General features: G+C 38.9%; 1 protein-coding gene across 5 annotated transcripts in view; it reads left to right on the top strand.

The window, feature by feature from the left end:
- Positions 1 to 18,702, top strand: part of AKT3 (AKT serine/threonine kinase 3) — a 309,200-nt gene that overhangs the window by 209,116 nt on the left and 81,382 nt on the right. For 4 of the 5 annotated variants that reach the window (XM_040451849.1, XM_040451847.1, XM_040451851.1 and 1 more), the window contains 2 exons: positions 5,531 to 5,596; positions 6,916 to 6,984. The exons of the other annotated variant lie outside the window; for it this stretch is intronic. In XM_040451849.1, coding sequence (XP_040307783.1) covers positions 5,531 to 5,596; positions 6,916 to 6,984 — 135 coding nt within the window. The remainder of the gene's footprint in view (positions 1 to 5,530; positions 5,597 to 6,915; positions 6,985 to 18,702) is intronic. 5 annotated transcript variants of the gene reach the window in all.

Genomic DNA, 18,702 nt, shown 5'->3' with positions numbered 1-18,702 from the left:
GCCTTTTTGGACTGGCTTCTGTGAGTACACCAGCTGGATGTGGCCCAGTGTCTGGTTGCTGGGAGGGTACAGCCAAGTAGTCCCCATGCAGCTCTGTCAGCTGAGACCAACATCAGTGAAGATTGTGGGTGTTTTCCATGGCCAAGCCTGTAGAGATCCCATGGGTGTTACTGGTGGGTAGGGCTACTGGGGCTGAAGGTAGCTGGGGTCCTCCCATTCTTTTTTTTTTTTTTTTAATGTTTATTTCTTTATTTTGAGGGGGAGAGAGAGCAAGTTGGGGAGGGGCAAAGACAGAGGGAGAGAGGGAATCCCAAGGAAGCTCCATGCTGCCAGCGCAGAGCCCAAACATGAGGCAGGATCTCGGGAACCTTGAGATCATGACCTGAGCTGATATCAAGACTCAGATGCTTAACCAACCGAATCACCCAGGCATCCCCTCCTGTTCTTTTTTGCCTGTGAGAGGAAGTTCTAGCCAAGGAAATCCCTTTTGGTACGAGGTGTGATGTGCTGGCACTGGGTGTCCACAGAGCTGGTGTCCCGGGATCTGGTGCACACAGAGCTGGATCTTGGAGCACAGGTGTATGTGGGGTGGCGCTGGTGTCTGGGATGCCGGTATGTGCACGTTTCCTGTGGAACTGGGGCCTGGGTCTCTAGGGATCGCCACGGGGACTCAGGACCGGGGTGGAGAGGGACGCAGCAGTAGCTGGATCGCTAGGATGTCAGAGTGCAGTGGTGCCTTCGGACCCAACAGCAGCAGGGCCTCCTTTGTGGATGGTCAGTCGCAAACCCACCTTGCCCCAGCAATGTTGGGTCAAGTCGCAACTTTAAGTTCAGGGAGCGGGTCACAGAGCCCCCAGGTGCCAGTGCGGTGCTGGTGGGACAGAGCCCTGACTCAGGACCCGAGGAACCAGGCGTGGTCCATGCCATGACAGGTCAGAGCCATGACTCGGGGCCCTGTGGCAGCGGGCAGAGCAGTCACAGCGCCACTTCTGTTTGGTCAGAGCCTCAACCTGGGACCCCCAGGCCAGGGTGCGGAGCAGCAGCAGTGCTGCACTGGTTTTTGCAGGTCAGAGCCCAGACCCAGGATCAGGGGTGAGGTCGGAGCAGCGGCAGCTCAGCCCCTTACGACTGACTGGTCAGTGGGGCTGGGTCCTGGGGGTCCAGGGGGCAGTTAGTGGGGCTGGGCCCTGGGGGTGGGGACAGGAGCATCCAGGACAAAGTATCAAATGACAGCACTTGAGAACGGAGACGTAGTGTTCATAGGCCGCAGAGGACCACCTGTGCTTTGCTTTTCTCCATCAGGGTGACAAGTGGGCAAGAAAGAGAGTAGAGATAGTAATGAAGGAACAGCGCGAAGACAGTGTGGCCCCCGGAGGGTGGGAGGGCGTGAGCAGGCTCATCTGGGCAGAAACCAAGTTTGCAGAAGAGGGGAAGTTAGGACCCCAGATTTAGAGCTTGAGAAGTGTGATGTGTTTCCTATGGAAAGAAATGTAGATTGCTAACACATGGCGTCAAGACAGAGAACAAGTAAATAACAATTGCTGGCCCTCCCTGCAGGTTAATCGAGAGTAAGTGAGGCAGGGTGCAGGCTTCTCTGCCCCCTTGTCCCTGTTTCCCGCTCACCCCTCGCCTCCAGGTGTTTGCTGTTGCTCTGGTGGGGGGCGGAAGTGGTTCCGATGGGCGTATGTTGATGTCAACTGGCTACAGCCTTGTGTTCAGGGTGGAGAAAGTCACCATGAACGGACTTCAAGTGTCGGGTTACGTAGACACTGGGCTGTGTGAACGGGAGGCGGCGGCGGCGTGTGGAGTAGAAGTGACTGGAACGTTGGCCTCACACATGCCATCAGTATTGCTTGTCGCACCTGCAGCCCCGGTGCCTCCGTTTCTGCCTGCAGGGTGGGAGTAATCAAGCCTACTATGTTGCTGAGTTAGTGCAGGGATTGAAGGATCTGAAACCCTTGGTGTCCCAGATCTTCTTTTTCTCCCCTTCTCTGCCACTTCCTACCCCTCACCCCCCACAAAGCACCCAACCTCCACACAACAGGAGGTGCGGGGTGGGGGGGGGGGGCAGATGAAGGCGGAAGCTGAGACCACGTGTAGTAGAAGGGAGTGATAAATCAGAGACGATTGGGAACCTAAATGTGAGGAAGGAGGGTTGTTCTCTGCCTCACATCCTCCAAGAAATCAAAGCCCGTTCCTGTGAGAGAAACTAGATTTAAAAACTCATTAGTATTTTACCGGGGACGAATATACATGGAACTGTATTTCAGAAGCTTTTTCACGAAAACATTCTACTTCTGTTGCACACCCAAGCATGTTTAGCGCTTTTTCATTTATAGTCCTGATCAACGAGTGGATTTTTTAAAAGGCATCACATTGTTTTAGTCACTAAGTTTTATCGCTGTTATTTTTAACTTTTTGTTTTGACATGTTGCTTTTAACTGTAATTAAAAATTATTGGCATCTGTGTTTACTTTTTAGCTTGTGCCTACCTTATCTTCATAGCAGAAACTAATTAGTATGTGAAATACAGTACTATTAAATCTGCATTAAGAGGGAAGAATTCTAATCTGATCGTATGTAAAATATGGCAGACAATACATTTTAATATTTTTGCAAGATGCGTCCATGGTATTAACTGCATTTCCATTCTCCTGACAAAGAAATCTTGTTTTAGCATTTGTTTCTGTACATCTTTACTTGCTCCTTTGGGGTGGTTAGTTAGGCAAATTGCAGAACTTAGAAAAAACTAATCTTCTGTCTTGAAACTTACTGATTTAGGAAAATAACTATTGTATGTGCTGGGCTTGTTTTAAAAAGCAGAATGAACTCCCTCTGGAAATACTTTCTGAAGCACTAGGATGTCTTTTCTGGTTCCAGATGGGTTTCATACTTACCTTTTTGTAGTCTTTTCCTGGCTCTCTGCCTCCGATCACTTTGCAATCCTACAGCATCACCTGCAAATGGTATCTTTTCTGTGAATCTCCTTCTGACTGCCTGTAAAGAGGTGTGTTGTTTTTTTTTTTTTTTAATTCACCCTCATGTTGAAGGCAGGTATTTTTTGGATCATTGCTGCTAATTTTATATCTCGAAAAGATTTTAAACCTGTCCCCTTTTCTCCTGTTCCTGATGCTACCATAGTAGCCTAAGGCATCCTCATTTCTCTCTTGGAATACTGTTGTTGTCCCTTGGTTTATCCCTCCTTTTTGTTTGTTTGTTTTGTTTTGTTTTTGAGAGACAGAAAAAGTGAGTGGGGGGGGGGCAGAGGGGGAGAGAGAGAATCTTAATCAGGCTCCTTGCTTTGGAGATTTGGGTGGGGGTGGGGGGGTGGGGGGGGCTCCATCTCACAACTGTGAGATCATGACCTGAGCAGAAATCAAGAGTCGGACACTTAACCAACCTGGCACCCAGGGGTCCCCATCCTTCTTATTTTTTGTGTCCTTCTGCTCAGCGGAGCCTGAGTAAACTTTTAAAATAGAAATCAGATTATATCACCCCGCCTGCCCCCCACATCAACATATTACCAAACTTATATACTCCCCCAGTAATGTTAGTTTTCCTTATTTATCCCATTTATGGGGTTATTTTTTCTTAATATTCCTTATCAGGCTTAGTAATTATTATTAAATTGGATATTTACCCATCTGTTATGCCTTCTCCACTAGCCTGTAGCTCCATGACTCCCAAGTCCCTATGCTAGGGACTGTGGGTGTAGAAATCAGTAAGTTATGGTATCATTTCTGCTTCCGATTTATTTTGTATTAAAATGTGTGCTATTCTTATTTAGAAATTCTAGTATGATATGACAGAGGCTTTCAGATTTTTTTTTAAACCACTTTATACCTGCACTGTTACTATCATTTAGTAACTGCCCACCAGGGATTTTGTTTTTTAGTGAATGAATTTGGGTCTGTATGTCACAGAGTATCCACTTGCCTAATGCTTCATTATATATTTCATGTTTCATTATGTGATGCTCATAAATTGCAGTCACCCTCTTCTCTGCTTTTTTCCCCACTAACATTGATCACCATCTGTGTAGGGAGACTGAAAGTTCCCTGAGGGCAGGGATCCTTGTCTTCGTACCGTTTTCAGGGTACAGAACAAGCCCAGAATACATTTGTTGCATATTTTTGGAAGGGATGAGTGATTGAATAAATGAAGTTTCACACCCCTGATGACTGGAATTTATTCCTGTGATAAACAGTTGAGTTCAACCAACATTTATTAAGTGTCTACTGTGTACTAATCATTATGCTAGGGGCTGTAGGTGTGGAAATCAGTAAGTTATGGTATCATTTCTGCTTCTGATTTATTTTGTATTATTCTGATTTGTCTAAAAATTATAGTATGACATGACAGACTTTCAGATTGTTTGAGCACTAAAGCTTGATTCTTATCAAACAGATACGAGGGATGTTTTGTTTCACTAGATTTGAGCACTGTGGTATTAATTACACTGGCCTTGTTCAGACATGACTGGTCCCGCCCTCTTGGAATGGCTTTGGGATCTTAGCATCTTCGATCAATCTATTTCTCATTTCTCTCTGAGGTCTAAGGTCAGATGATAACTAGAATGAGGTGCCCTAATGTTTTGCTCTTCACATCTTACTTCTGATCTAATTGTGATTTGCTGACAGTGTGGAGACATGGATCCGCAAGAGCTTTGTCTAGGATCTTGCTAGAAGCAGAGACCGGAGATGCTGTGTTAGTTTCAGCAGTGATCTTCCTTTCCTTTCTTCTTTCAGATGGTGTTATTTTTGAAATATGAAACATTTTTCCAGTTCTCCATATGTTGAAGAAAATCTCTCCTAGTTCACTTTTGATGTCAAAATGAGATTTATGTACAAAATTGGGGAAATACACTTATTTTTGGTTTGAAATACACCCAGATTTTTTAAATTGTCACCTAAAGTAGGTTGTGACTTTTTTTTTTTAAGAAGCAAGTTAAAAAGCCACATGCAAAAAAGATAACAATTTTTATATTCTGTTTCTATTTCTAAAATGTATAGTTGAAAATTAAATCTTAATGTGTATATTCTGTGTTCCTATTTTTGGTAACTGATTTTTCTTTTAAGTAGGAGACTTATAGATTCTGTGATCTTTCCTAAAATATATCCTTTCTATCCCCCTGAATAAAATATATTACGAACTTGGAAATAATAACTACTCCATGCCTAAATATTAGCTGCTAAGGCATTGCCTTCAAGGGAAAAGGTTTAGCTATTTAATCATCTGTGTCCCTGATAACTTTTTGGTGGTTTTCGTATCATTATCAGTATATTTTGATTAAGCCTGACTGAGTTTATATGGTTCATTATACTTTGCAGCCATCTGATTTAAATAAGTAATTGGATGTTTTTGAAGGAGGTTTGGAGGAAAAGCCCAGCAGTAAAGGACACATGTCATTGTCTTTTCAGATCTTTTTCTGCCTCTGGGTTTAACCTCTTTGGCTCGTAGAGAAATAGCGAAAATTTTATATCCCTGGTGCTTAGTACATATATTAAAGGTTTGCCTTTTTCTTTTGTAGGATGAAGTGGCACACACTCTCACTGAGAGCAGAGTGTTAAAGAACACTAGACACCCCTTTTTAACAGTAAGTGGCTGAAGGGCAGATGTTATAATCATAACATTTTAAATTTAAGAGAGTTGTGCAAAAACTAAGCCATGAAAAATAACATTTTAAATAAAATTCATTTAGGTATGCCATTTTCTTTGTGGGAAGACTAGAAGTTTTGTTTCTTTGAAATTACTGCAGTGTGTGGATTAAGTTTACAATATGTATGCATTTGTACTCCATTATTTTTTTTTTTGAGACTTTTTTTTCCCCTCATGAATTTCACTGCCTTAAAAACAAAAACAAAAACAAAAACAAATTACTCCAGAGCAAATATACGTAGAGCACTGAGAAAATGGTAGACTTAAAAGAATTTCTTAGTGTTAAATGTAAGGATTTTGTTTCCTTTGTCTGTTGGCTTCTGATAAATATTTAAATGATCAAGCAGCATTCTCTTCAAATATGAAAGGCAGATATCTTTACTGGATATTTTTTTTTATAGAAATTGAGACTTCTTTTAGGTATAGAGTACTCTCAGAAACACAGGAAGACAATACACATTAAATTAAAGGTAGGATAAGTCATGATGTATTTTCTTGACTGGACAAAGTATAAACTATGAGTTATATGCATGTTACTTGTTTTGAAAGAAACTGATTTTTTTTTTTCAGTCCTGTTCTTAGATTGTAATAGAGACATAATTTGCCAAGTTTCTGTATGTTCTTGGTTCTGATGACATGTATTAAGATTAAAAATAACAGGTAGACATACAAGAGGGAGAACATTTTAAAGATTTAGCATTATGTAAAGTAGGAATTTCCAGATACCTAGACTTACTTTGTTACATTGCTGGGTGTATATTGTCCAGTATATTAAGATAGCTCTAAAGTTCTGCTGTCTTTATAACTTACACAATTATGTGAACCAACTCTGTTGAATTCAGTCATGTTTTGTACCCAGTATGCAAATAGTGAAACTATATTAGAAGCCTGAACATAACTACTCTAGCTGTATTTTTGAGTCTTCCTCGCTCTAAGGTTACATGGGTGGGAACTTCGGGCACTAATACAGTTTCAAATAGACGGCACAGTAGATGGAGAGTTGCTCGTCAAAATTACTAAGTGTGTTTTTACTTAAAATTTTAATTTTAATTTTCCCCTAACAATATCCAATGCTGATCTAAATAGAATTTGTTTTATGTTCCTCAGAACTCTTGCTTACACACTCTTAAGGAGTAGGTAGATTCTTAAGGGCAAGAACATTTCATCCAGCAAGCTTACTGTTTCTAAGTGTTCTATTTTGGTATTGTTATAAGAATACTGGATTATAATGTAACATTTTTTCTTTTTCATTTCAAGTCCTTGAAATATTCCTTCCAGACAAAAGACCGTTTGTGTTTTGTGATGGAATATGTTAATGGGGGAGAGGTGAGTCAAGAAGTCAATCCAGCATATGCATGGTAGTATTGTCATCCTTTTTAAAAATTATTTAAAATAGAAGTTATGATGTAACCATTCTGTACTTTGCTGTGGAGATATGTGTAGCTCTTTCTCCTGTGGAGTAGATGGGAACTGAAAAATTTCTAATGAAATGTAATGGTCACTTTTTAAAAACTATTTTCATATATTAGAAAGCTTACTCATATTCTTTTTCTTCCTATATTTTGTAAGTGTAAAATATTTTATCACTTGTACAAGTTTTGAAATCATGTTTTTTAATTTTGGAAACTGGAAATACAGGGTTTTTAAAGCTTTTTACAACGTTCTTCCTCAAGTGTTTGTTAACCTTACAAAAAATAATTTAACCAATTTTGAACTCGGTTTAACAGTACTCCATAGTCTCATCCTGGCTGAGTTTCCTCTTCATTTACATAGGAGTTAGAGTAACCTGGACTGCATTTGAAGAGATTCAAAGGGTCAGGGTGCCTGGGTGGCTCCGTGGGTTAAGCATCTGGCTCTGGATTTTGGCTCAGGCCATGATCTTGTGGTTCATAGGATCAAGCCCCGTGTTGGGCCCTGCACTGATAGCATGGAACCTGCTTGGGATTCTCTCTCTCTCTGTCTCTCTGTCTCTCTGTCTCTGTCTCTGTCTCTCTCCCTCTTCCTCTCCCTCTCCCTCCCTCCCTCATCTCTCTGCCCCGCTCCAACTCTCACTCTCTGTATCTCTCAAAATAAATAAATAAATAAACGAACATTTTTTAAAATTATTAAAAAAAAAAAAACAGATTTGAAAGGCTTTTGTAGTTTTGAAGAGAAATGCAGTCTTAGTGGTACATTTCACCTATTCCTTTATTCCCTGTCCTTTCTCCTCTGTATTTTTGATCAAAATCAATGTGAGGGAAAATTTCAATTTACTGGAATAGCTAACTGGAAATACTTACACTGTGGATTTTCTAAAACAAACTTAATTATTAAATAGGAAATTTGTCTCACAGACCTTAAAATAGTCTTATTTTTCCAAAATAAATGGATTAAATATCCCCTATAGAATATTTTCTCCTGTAGAATTATCTGACTTGTAGGAATTAGTTCATTGCAAAATTCATTCATTCATTTGGGAAACACATTTTAAATACCAGGCAGTGTGGGTTTATCAGAATGTGTGAAGGCATCATCTTTCTATGAAGGAGCTTACATTTTATCATAGAAGTGTATTATAAATTAGAATGTATAGTGAAAGACCTATAAAAGTGCTAATAAAGTCATATTAGAAAATCCTTTATGGGGTTTTCTAATTTAGGGCAGACCTTTAATGCTTAATGAGACTTCAGCAGGAAACTGATTTGAGAAGATTCCGCAAGCAGAGGGATCATGGGAGCAGAGTTACCAGGATGAGCACAGGGCCAGAAGAACTTGAGTAGTTGGATGAGAAAACCCAGGCATGCGGTCACATGTTATCTGGGAAAATACAAAGAAAATGAATGTCATGGCATTGTGCAAGATCGGTACATGTTCATGACCAATTATTTAGTCGTGGGTAGAAAGAGAGGTATCAGAAGTGGCTTTTGGTTGGAATCAGGGAGAACTAATATGGTGAAATTACAGAGAATGTGTTGAAGGCAAGATTATAAATTTGGTTTTGAAAAGGGTTTTCCTAAGGTTCCTAGGAAATGAGTATGTGGAAATAGCATGGAAATCTCACCGAGGATAAAGAAGGGGTCAGAACTATGGATACAGGTTTGGGAGCCATTTGTATAAATGTTATAATTTAAGTTATGAGGGTGGCTGTTTCCCATTTCATGGGAAATTAAGTTGATGAGATGTTTGTGTAGTATCTATCAAAATAAAAAGTGCTTATATTCTTAGAGCAGTTACACTTCCAGTAATTTATCCACATACATATTCACAGATATACCACAGAATGGAATTTGGATAAATACATTCAGTACAGCATTCATAGTACCTTTGGTAAGGAGACTGCCGTATCCGTGCAGTGGAATACTTTATATCCATTAAAAAGAACGAGGCAGCTCAATATGGGCTGATAGAGAACAAGTTCTAAGATACATTATGAAGTGAAAGAAACACGGTGCAGAGTATAAAGCATGCCACCACTGTAATGGTTTAACGAAGGCAGGACCGTGTGTATGTGATATCCATTTTTATAGATGCGTCGACTCTCTCTGGAATTATGCTCTCTGAAATTATACACTGGGCATTAGTGTGTACCTTTGGGAAGATAAACCGACTGACTGGGGACCAGGTGGGAGGACTTATTTCTCAATTATGTGTTCTTCAGCAGCTTTTGTATTTGGTGCTACAAATAAACATTATGTATTTAAAAAATGAAGGAGGGGGGTGCCTGGGTGGCACAGTCGGTTAAGCGTCCGACTTCAACCAGGTCACGGTCTCACGGTCCGTGAGTTCGAGCCCCGCGTCAGGCTCCGGGCTGATGGCTCAGAGTCTGGAGCCTGTTTCTGATTCTGTGTCTCCCTCTCTCTCTGCCCCTCCCCCGTTCATGCTCTGTCTCTGTCTCTGTCCCATAAATAAATAAAAACGTTGGGAAAAAAAAAAAAAAATGAAGGAGAGAAGTTAGGCAGGCAGGCAGATGGATGGATTGATAGATGACCAGGGAAGACAATATTGGGAAAATGTTAAACTCTACAAACAAAAACTTGGAGAACTACTCTTTCACAGTATCATGTATTTACATCTATTATAACAATTGCCAGGTTGTTTTATAACTAACCTATTTACTTTTATATATTTCCTACTAGACTCTGAGCTGGTCAAATGCCAGCAACTTACTCACTACCTAGCATGAGTCGGAACCTGACAGATATTTACTGGATGGTTTGAATGAATAAATAAGTGAAAAGGATAAATAAATCCTCTCCAGGAACAGGGATCAACAGGGATTTTTAAACTGGAAACTGCTGAGAAGTAGGAAGAAAAATAGAAAGTAATGTACAATGTAGTTTATTTTGGCCAAAAACTTGAAAGTGTTTCTTCAGGAGGGAGTACCTTTGAGTGTATTTATAAAATATATGTATTTTTTGAGGCTTTGTGCAAGGCACTAGGGTAGGTATGGTGCATAAAATCTGAATTAAACCTTGATCTTCCCCTCAAAGAGTTTGTAGTCATGTGGTGAAGGTACCAAGCCCACACTCAGCTTAGAGTGATAACTATCACCTGTATCAGAAATACAGATGAAGAACCACAGGACTTCACGGGAGGGAGAGGGTTTCGTGTGGTGGGGTGAGGGAAGCTTCGGAGCCTCGGGGAGGGGTGGGGAGGGGGCTTGCGGCACCCACACTCTAGCATACTTCTGAGATTAATTAACTGATGATTGTCGAAACAATTTTACACACAAAAGCAGATTTTCAGACTAGCCAGATGGTTTTCTTTAGCACTGAAACTCCTACATTATAGCTCTCTTTTTTCGGAATTTCTGTTTTGAGAATGTGTTATAGATAAAGACTGAATTATTTAATGGATTGCAGCAGGTGAACTGATTCTGTATGTGCATGGATAGCAATTATAGCATTGCCATCTATATAGATTCATTTGGAAAATTTGATTGTATTTATACACTTTTAGTGCAAAGAAAGTTTCTTATTTGTAATTTCCCAGTTTTTCTCTTTTAAGTTATCAAATATACTTTTGAATACATTTTGAATGTACTTCATAAATACAAATAGTTATTTTGTTCTTGGAACTTAATGTGTTTATTTCTCTTCTTAAATTTATTGTTTCTCTGAAGGAAATCTATGTTCAGTATATCCTTATGGTGAATTATTTAATTTTGGTTTTGCTTTAGGTTCACCATGACACTTATTCTGCCCAGGGATGCTTCCTAGAAATGCAGAAAACTCAATTTCTGTAGAAAAAATATGAAACAGAGTACTTCTGTTTGGAAATAAGGTTGACATAGAGGTAAAGCAAGGGAAGCCGTAAACTCACACAGGCAGGCTGTCCATACCAATACTCACCGATGCGCTGGGAATTATCCAATGGGGAACGTCTGGGTGGTAACTAGGAGATGTGGGTAGGAGATGACCGACCTATTGGAAAGCAAGCTCTGGTAAACGTGGTGTTCATGAAACGGCAACATATTCAGACCTCTCTGTATCTCACCTGTGCCCTGAGATGGACTTCTTTAGTGGGCCTATTGAAATCATCATAACTAGCCCAGTCTTTACTTAATTTGTGTTTATTGTCTTGATTTTTAATTAGCAGTAGCATCCTTTGAGGCTGTGTTCTGGAATGTTTATCATGAAATACAAATACAACAGTTGAGACATTCTTTTTCTTACTTAACATTTTTGTGAATATATGAACTTCTTTCAGCCTAGTAGACCGCATGGAAATTGAGCATGTTCGTGGCCATGCTTGTTATCTTCCCTGTGTTTGCCAGTATTGTTGAAAGCACTGAATAATCCTGATTATTCAGGAAGTGGATTGTGAGAGGATATCGATTGTAAAAAATCAGCAGGTCTTTATAGGCATATCAGTACAATGGGAATCACATCATAATTGCAGTTAACTTATATGAATTCAAAGTAAAAAGCTCAGCAAAGGACATCATAGAAATAGACAGTAGATAGATCAGTAGGTAGAAAGATAGTAGATAGATAGGAAGGATTTGATGATTCTTCCATTCTTGTTAAGTGTGTTGGCAGTCACCTCAAGATGAGAAATGTAAGTTTGCTGTTCTTTTACTCCATGTTCGTTTCTACCTGCCCTCCATAGAGTTTCATGGGATACAAACCCTAGTGCTTAAAACCACATAGTTTTCAGAAAACATTGTCATTAAGTGCATCATAACTACAGATGTTCGTCTAAAGAAATTATGGTACTTTGTTGCTGAAGGAAGAAGTGCTGAGCTTAACTATATTGAGACAGTATGTTGGGTCTCCAGTGTAGTACCTGCCTCAGGAATTTTTCAGGAATGATTTTGATTATACTTGATAATTTATGTATGAACTTCAGAACCTATTCCATTAGAATTCATTTGCCTATTAAATATTTAATGAGCAACTACTATTGACTGGAGCTCAGCAGATACACAAATAAGGAAAAACTTGGTACTTTCTTTTAAAAGATGACTCTCTAATTGGGATTATAGACAAGAGAGTGTGTATATACCTAGTAGTGTTATTATTGCCATGGTAACACTGATTGCTTTGGGAAACAGAGAATGGGCACTTGAATCAGTCTGGAGGAAAGAGAGAAGAGAAGAGGAGAGAATGCCAGAGAAATGCCAGAGAAATGCCTTGGGCGGTTGCTGTGCTAAGACTTAAGTTGGACTCCAAGTGACATCAGTACAAATGCGAAGGAGGGCATTCCAAACAAGGCGATAGAATGTGTAGAATGTGCAGGAATATGCAAATTCTCCCCCATCTGCCCAGCTACAACACAGGATGGGCAGTGCTAAAGTCCTGCAGAGGAAAGTCAGAAGTGTATGAACAAGTATTCAGTGTCGTATTAGGACAGATCTTCCAAGTAATTTGGGCTTTATCCTGAAGACAGTGAAGCATCGTGGAAGGATTTCTGCAAGAAAATGTTTCAGGAGGAGTACTTGGTAGCAGTATGAAGCTTGGACTGAAGAAGACAGAATTGGAAACAGGGAAACTACTTCAGATGAGACTGCATTTAGGTTTTTCGTCATCCAGTTATAAACTGTTAGAGTCATTAATTGAGGTAATATTAGAAGGAATAAAATTCTAGGATTTAAGGACTAAACGGAGAGAGAAAAACATGGCACAGTTTTCCGCTTGTTGCTTGGGGGGACTTGTGTGGATACTGGGCTATTCAAAAAGTCAGGAAACACAGGAAGAGGAATGAGTCCCGGCATGATCATCTTTTATTGGAGGAGCCTGTTGGGGCTAACAAGGAGGTAGAGTCAGGTCAGAGATACAAATAGGCTTCATCAGCAATGCTGAAACCAAAGAAGGGAAGAAATGTCCGTTGTGAGAAAAATATGTAAAGTTAGGACATTAGTGGCCAAGAATGGTGCCTGGGGATATCAACATGAGAGGTGTTGGCGATGAGAGAAGCCTAAGGAGAATCCTGCACAGAAGGAGCCAGACAGGAGAAGCCTGTGAAGCCAAGTATGTATAGAACAGAGTAGAGTGAATCCTGCAAGATAACAGTTGACAAATGTGCTAGGATTGGACATTGACTAGTTCCTAAGCAGAAGCATGGATTCTTCCTTTTTCTTGGGTCGATGTAAGGTGTGAACCTTGGTGATAGGATGGAACGTACAAGAGTTAGTTCAGAGCTCACTAGAACAAGGCTGTGAAAGCGAACTCGGGGCACCTTTGGTAAGCAGCCATCCAGCATCTGGAGAACATACTATGAAAGCCTTCCAGTAATATGACCAGTGACATGCTGCCAACACATCCAAGTCATCTCTTTTTGTAGCTCAGGTATTACCAGAGTTCCGTAAGATTACTTAAAATCTTAAAAAATAAGACAAATAAAAGCAAAAAAACACCACTGGGATGCCTCTAGTTAGGATTCTTCCCCCAAATCTTACTCGCAGCCATATTTCTTTCCAGACCTCTGTAAATCTCTCTCCAGGCTGGAATTGGAAGTTAAGATATCCGTTAGGGGGTAAAGGACAGTCACTGTGTAGAAATGTTTGTTCACCTGATAAATTCTTCACACCCTTCTGTTTTCTTTGTGTGGATACAGATGAACTGACACTGTGCTCATTGTGCACTATATTAATCTCTTTGAAAAAATTCATTTCGTTGTTTGCATAGGACTTTCAGTTTCATGCCAGTCTTGAGATCCTCTCATACTTTAGGTTTTTCATTGTTTGTCTTCAGTGAACCCAAGTCTGTCGTTTCAAATTCACGTGAGGCAGAAGTGCCAACAGTGAGAAATTGTAGTTCTGCTCACTAATTTATGGAGGTGTGATTTGGGTGATTTTTAAATTAAAAGTATCATTTCATATTCATAGCAATGACTTTAAAATTTTTACTTAACTTATGTGTGTATAAATATCTTTAGTGTTAGGAGTCTGGCAAGTTAATTTCTTTGCCCACCATTTTAATTATGAATATATTATGTAGGTTATATCAGAGTTTCATTGCTTTTGTCCAATGTGTTTTCAAAAATTCCCAAGCCAAGAAAGATACATTGTAAAATTCACTTTAGCACGTAAAGTTTAAGGAAAAATAAGTTTGGGAATATTTTTAGTATATACTTTAGCATAATTTTATAATATTTCAAGGCTGGCTTCCTACAGTGAATCATTAAACCAATATATCACTGCATCTAAGGTAATAATTCAAAGCCTTCACTGGTTTCAACACCTAAGAGGCTTACGTTCATATCTAGAATCTCACTGGAGAATCTGACTGGAACTGTAGGAACCGATCAGGCATTTGCCTACTTCCACAATTCTTTTCCATGTGGTTATGGCACGGCACGGCATTTTCAAGATAATCAAACTTTGTTTTTGTTTTTAATTTTAATGTTTTATTTATATTTAAGAGAGAAACAGTGTGTGAGCAGGGAACGGGCAGAGAGAGACAGAGACAGAATCTGAAGCAGACTCCAGGCTCCAAGCTGTCAGTACAGAGCCCAATGCGGGGCTCGAACCCACGAACTGCGAGGGTAATGACCTGAGCCAAAGTCAGACACCCAACCGACTGAGCCACCTGGGTGCCCCAGGATAATCAAACTTCTCACACAAAGGTTGGATTACCCAGAGTAAGCATTTCCAAAAAGTGAAAACAGAAGACACAATATACGTACAATTGGAGACCTTGAAGAGAAAACACAGGGCGTTGGAACACAATACCTAAACATTAAAAAGTATAATCTCCCTTCCCCCCAAAAAAGTATAATCCCCAAACACAGTATGTAGTCATTTGTGCTCTGCACCTTTCACTTAGCACGTTACTTTTAAAATTCATCAAAATGGTTGCATATATCAGTAGCTTGTTTCTTTTTATGGATTTACTCCATTACATTGTTGTATCATAATGTGCTTGTACAATCACCAGCCGATAGGCATTTGGGTTCTTTGCAGTTTGGGCTCTTATGAAAAATGTTCTTGTGGATATTTCAGTACAAAACTTTATATGGACATTTATTTTTACTTGGGTAAATACCTAGGAATGCTATTTCTGTGTCCTCTGGTGTGTCCAACTTTGTAAGAGACCGCCAAATTTCATTTTACATTTCTGAGATGTTACTCAGCATCATCACCGCGCTTGGCATGGTTAGTCTTTTTAAAATTTTACCCATTTTAGTGAGTGTGGAGTGGTAGCTTGTAGTTTGAATGTGAACTTCCTGAACAACTAATAATATTGAACACCTTTTCCTCTGTTGATTTGCTATTTGGATGTCTTCCTTATTGAAGTATCTGCTAAAATATTTTTGGCCACTCTTTAATTGGGTTGTTTGTCTTTTTTAAAATTGAGTAGTCAGAATTCTTCATATATTCTAGATACAAGTGCTATATTATATAGATGTTTTGCAAATATTTTCTCCCAGTCTGTGGTCTGCCTTTTCATTTTTTTTTAATGGCAAATTTTTCTCTCACCCTAACAAACCTCTCATGCCCCTTTACAGTCCGTGCATCCCATCACCCCCTTCCTTGTAACCACTGATACGGTTTCTTACAAGTGTCTTTTGAAGGACAAGTCTTTTAAATTAGATGAAATACATCTCATGAGGGTTTTTTGTATATGAGTGGTTTGTGCATTTTATGTTTAAAACATCTTTTCCTCACCCAAGTTAAAAATTTTTCTCCCATGTTTTCTTCTTTTTCCCTTTTAAGTTTATTTGTTTTGAGGGAGGGAGAGCGAGAGAAAGAGAGAGAGAGAGAAAATGTGCATGAGCAGGGGGGGGACAGAGAGAGAGAGGCAGAGAGGGAATCCCAAGCAGGCTGTGTGCTGTCAGCACAGGAGTCTGACAAGGGGCTTAATCTCATGAACCTCGAGGTCATGACCTGAGCCAAACCTGGAGTCACTTGGATACTTAACTGACTGAGCTACCCAGGTGTGCCACTCCTCCCCAACCCATGTTTTCTTCTAAAAGGGTTAAATGTTTTAGCACTTAAATTTAGGTCTGTGATCCATTTCAAGTTAATTTTTGTATATGGTGCTATATAAGAGTCAGAGTTCTTTTTTTTTTTTTTTTTTTAACAGTTGGATACCTAACTGTTTCAGCATATTTGTTGAAAATGCCATCTTTTTCCCACTAAATTACCCTGCCACCTTTGTCAAAAATCAGTTGACTGTGTACGTGTGGGTTGATACCTGGGCCCCCTGTTTTGTTGCATTGATCTAGATCTATCCATTCTTATCCCTGTCACACTATCGTTAGCATTTTTACTTTAGAGTAAGTGTTAAAATTAGACAGTTTGGGTCTTTCCCTTTTGTTCTTTTAAAAAATTGTTTTTACAACCCTATTTCCTTAACATTTCCATATAAATTATAGAATAATCTTGTTGTTTCTATGTAAAGGTCTCCTGGATTTTAATTGGGATTGTGTTAAATCTGTTGATCAATTTGGAGAGAATTTATGTGTTAATAATAATGTGTTCTGATCCATGAACATGATATATATCTTTCCCATTATTTAGGTTTTCTTTAATTTTTTCAGCAGTATTGTGTAGTTTTTAGTGCATAGGTCTTGAATATTTTTTGTTAAATTTACCCTGAACTGTTTTATGTTTTTGATGTTTTTATAAGTGATTGGTTTGAACTTGCAAATTTGAATTGTTTGTTGATAATATATAGAAATGCAATTGATACTTCTTCCCCTTGAATCTTGCATTCAATTGCTAAAAATATTTTTTGTAAATATGTTGAGATTCTCTGTGTAGATGATCATATCATGTGAGAATAGAGGCAATTTTACTTAGTTCTAATCTCATGCATTTTTATTCCTCTTTTTACCATCTAGGACCTCCAGGAGAGTGTTAAATAGCATAGTGAGAGCAGCCATTCTTGCCTTATACCTGATCTTAGGGTGAAAGCATTCATATTTTCACCAAGAAATATGTTGTTAGCTGTAGGTTTTTCATAGATGCCCTTCATCAAGTTGAAGACATTTTTTTTTAATCCTACTTTGCTGAGCTTTTTTAAAAAAAATCCTTATAGGATGTAATATTTTGTCAAATGATTTCTCTGTTTCTATTGTGATGGCCATATGGTTTTTTTTCTTTATTCTGCTAATATACTGCATTTTGTTGTTGAGTTTTTAATGTTAAACCAACTTTGAATTTCTTAGATAAACTCAACTTGGTTGTGAGGTATTATCCTCTTCATGTGTTGTCAGATCCAGTTTGCAAGATTTTGTTAAGAGTTTTAAATCTTTGTTCCTTTGTAATATTGTTTAGGTCCCTCCTCTTCCCTTCCCCAAGTAATGTCTCTGGGTTTGCATTTGAGATAATGTTGGCCTCTTGAAATGAATTGGGAAGCATTGCTTCCTGTTCTGTTTTCTGGTAGATTTTATCAGTGAAATTTTTGGACCAAGAGTTTTCTTTCTAAGAAGGCATATAACAATGAATGGTGGAGGGTGGGGAGGAATACATATATATATAAAATAAAATGCATGGATATATTGCCATGCATTTTATTTTTTCTTGAGTGGGCTTTGGTTGTTTATGTGTTTCCAAGAATTTATTCCTTTCATCTAAATTTTTAAGTGTATTTGCTTAACACTGTTTTCTTTAAAAAAAATTTTTTTTGATGTTTATTTATTCTTGAGAGAGAGAGAGCCTTAGCGGGGGAATGGCAGAACGAGAGAGGAACACAGAATCTGAAGCAGGCTTCAGGCTCTGAGTTGTCAGCACATAACCCAATGCGGGGCTGAAACTCACAGACTGTGAGATCATGACCTGAGCTGAAAGTCAGACGCTTAACTGACTGAGCCACCCAGGCGCCCCTGCTTAATATTGTTAATGTTCCCTGGTATTGCATCAGTGTCTGGGAGCAGTGGTTCGTGTCTCTCTTTTAATATTTCAACTTGTGTCTTCTCTCTTTATTTCTGATCATTTTTCCTAAAAGTTAATAATTTTTATTGATATTTTAAGCTGTAGTTTTTATTGATTTTTTTCTCTTATTTTTGGGTTATCTATTTCATTGACTTTTGCTCTTTATTATTTCCTTCGTTCTGGTTACTGTGGGTTTAATTTGCTTTTCTTATCCTTGTTTCTAATGTGGAAACTTACAGCATTTATTTAAGCCTTTTTTCTTTTCTGATCGAAGTATTTCATGTATAAACTTCCCTGTAGAAACCAATTTTATGTTATATGTTATATGAATATTTATAGCATATTTTTAATGTTATATAGGTTTTTACATGGTTTTAATGTCTCTTATTCTTTTCCCAAATTTACTAATTTATCAAGTCATGTTTTCTTTGACCAGTGGACTATTTAAAGGTGTATGTTTTCCAAATAAGATTTGTTTATTCATTCAGAAATATTTAGAGGTGCCTGGGTGGCTCAGTTGGTTAAGCATCTAACCTCGGCTCAGGTCATGATCTCATGTTTCGTGCGTTCAACCCTGCCTTGGGCTCTGTGCTGACAGCCCAGAGCCTGGAGCCTGCTTAGGACTCTTTGTCTCCCTCTCTCTGCCCCTCCCTAGCTTGTGTTCTTTCTCAAAAATGAATAAACGTTAGAAGAAAGGAAGGAAGGAAGGAAGGAAGGAAGGAAGGAAGGAAGGAAGGAAGGAA

This window comes from Herpailurus yagouaroundi, unplaced genomic scaffold (assembly GCF_014898765.1).
Source record: "Herpailurus yagouaroundi ecotype Mexico unplaced genomic scaffold, PumYag 205, whole genome shotgun sequence".
NCBI lineage: Eukaryota > Metazoa > Chordata > Mammalia > Carnivora > Felidae > Herpailurus > Herpailurus yagouaroundi.
The sequence above is the reverse complement of the archived record's forward strand: the minus strand, read 5'-3'. Positions and strand labels throughout refer to the sequence as shown.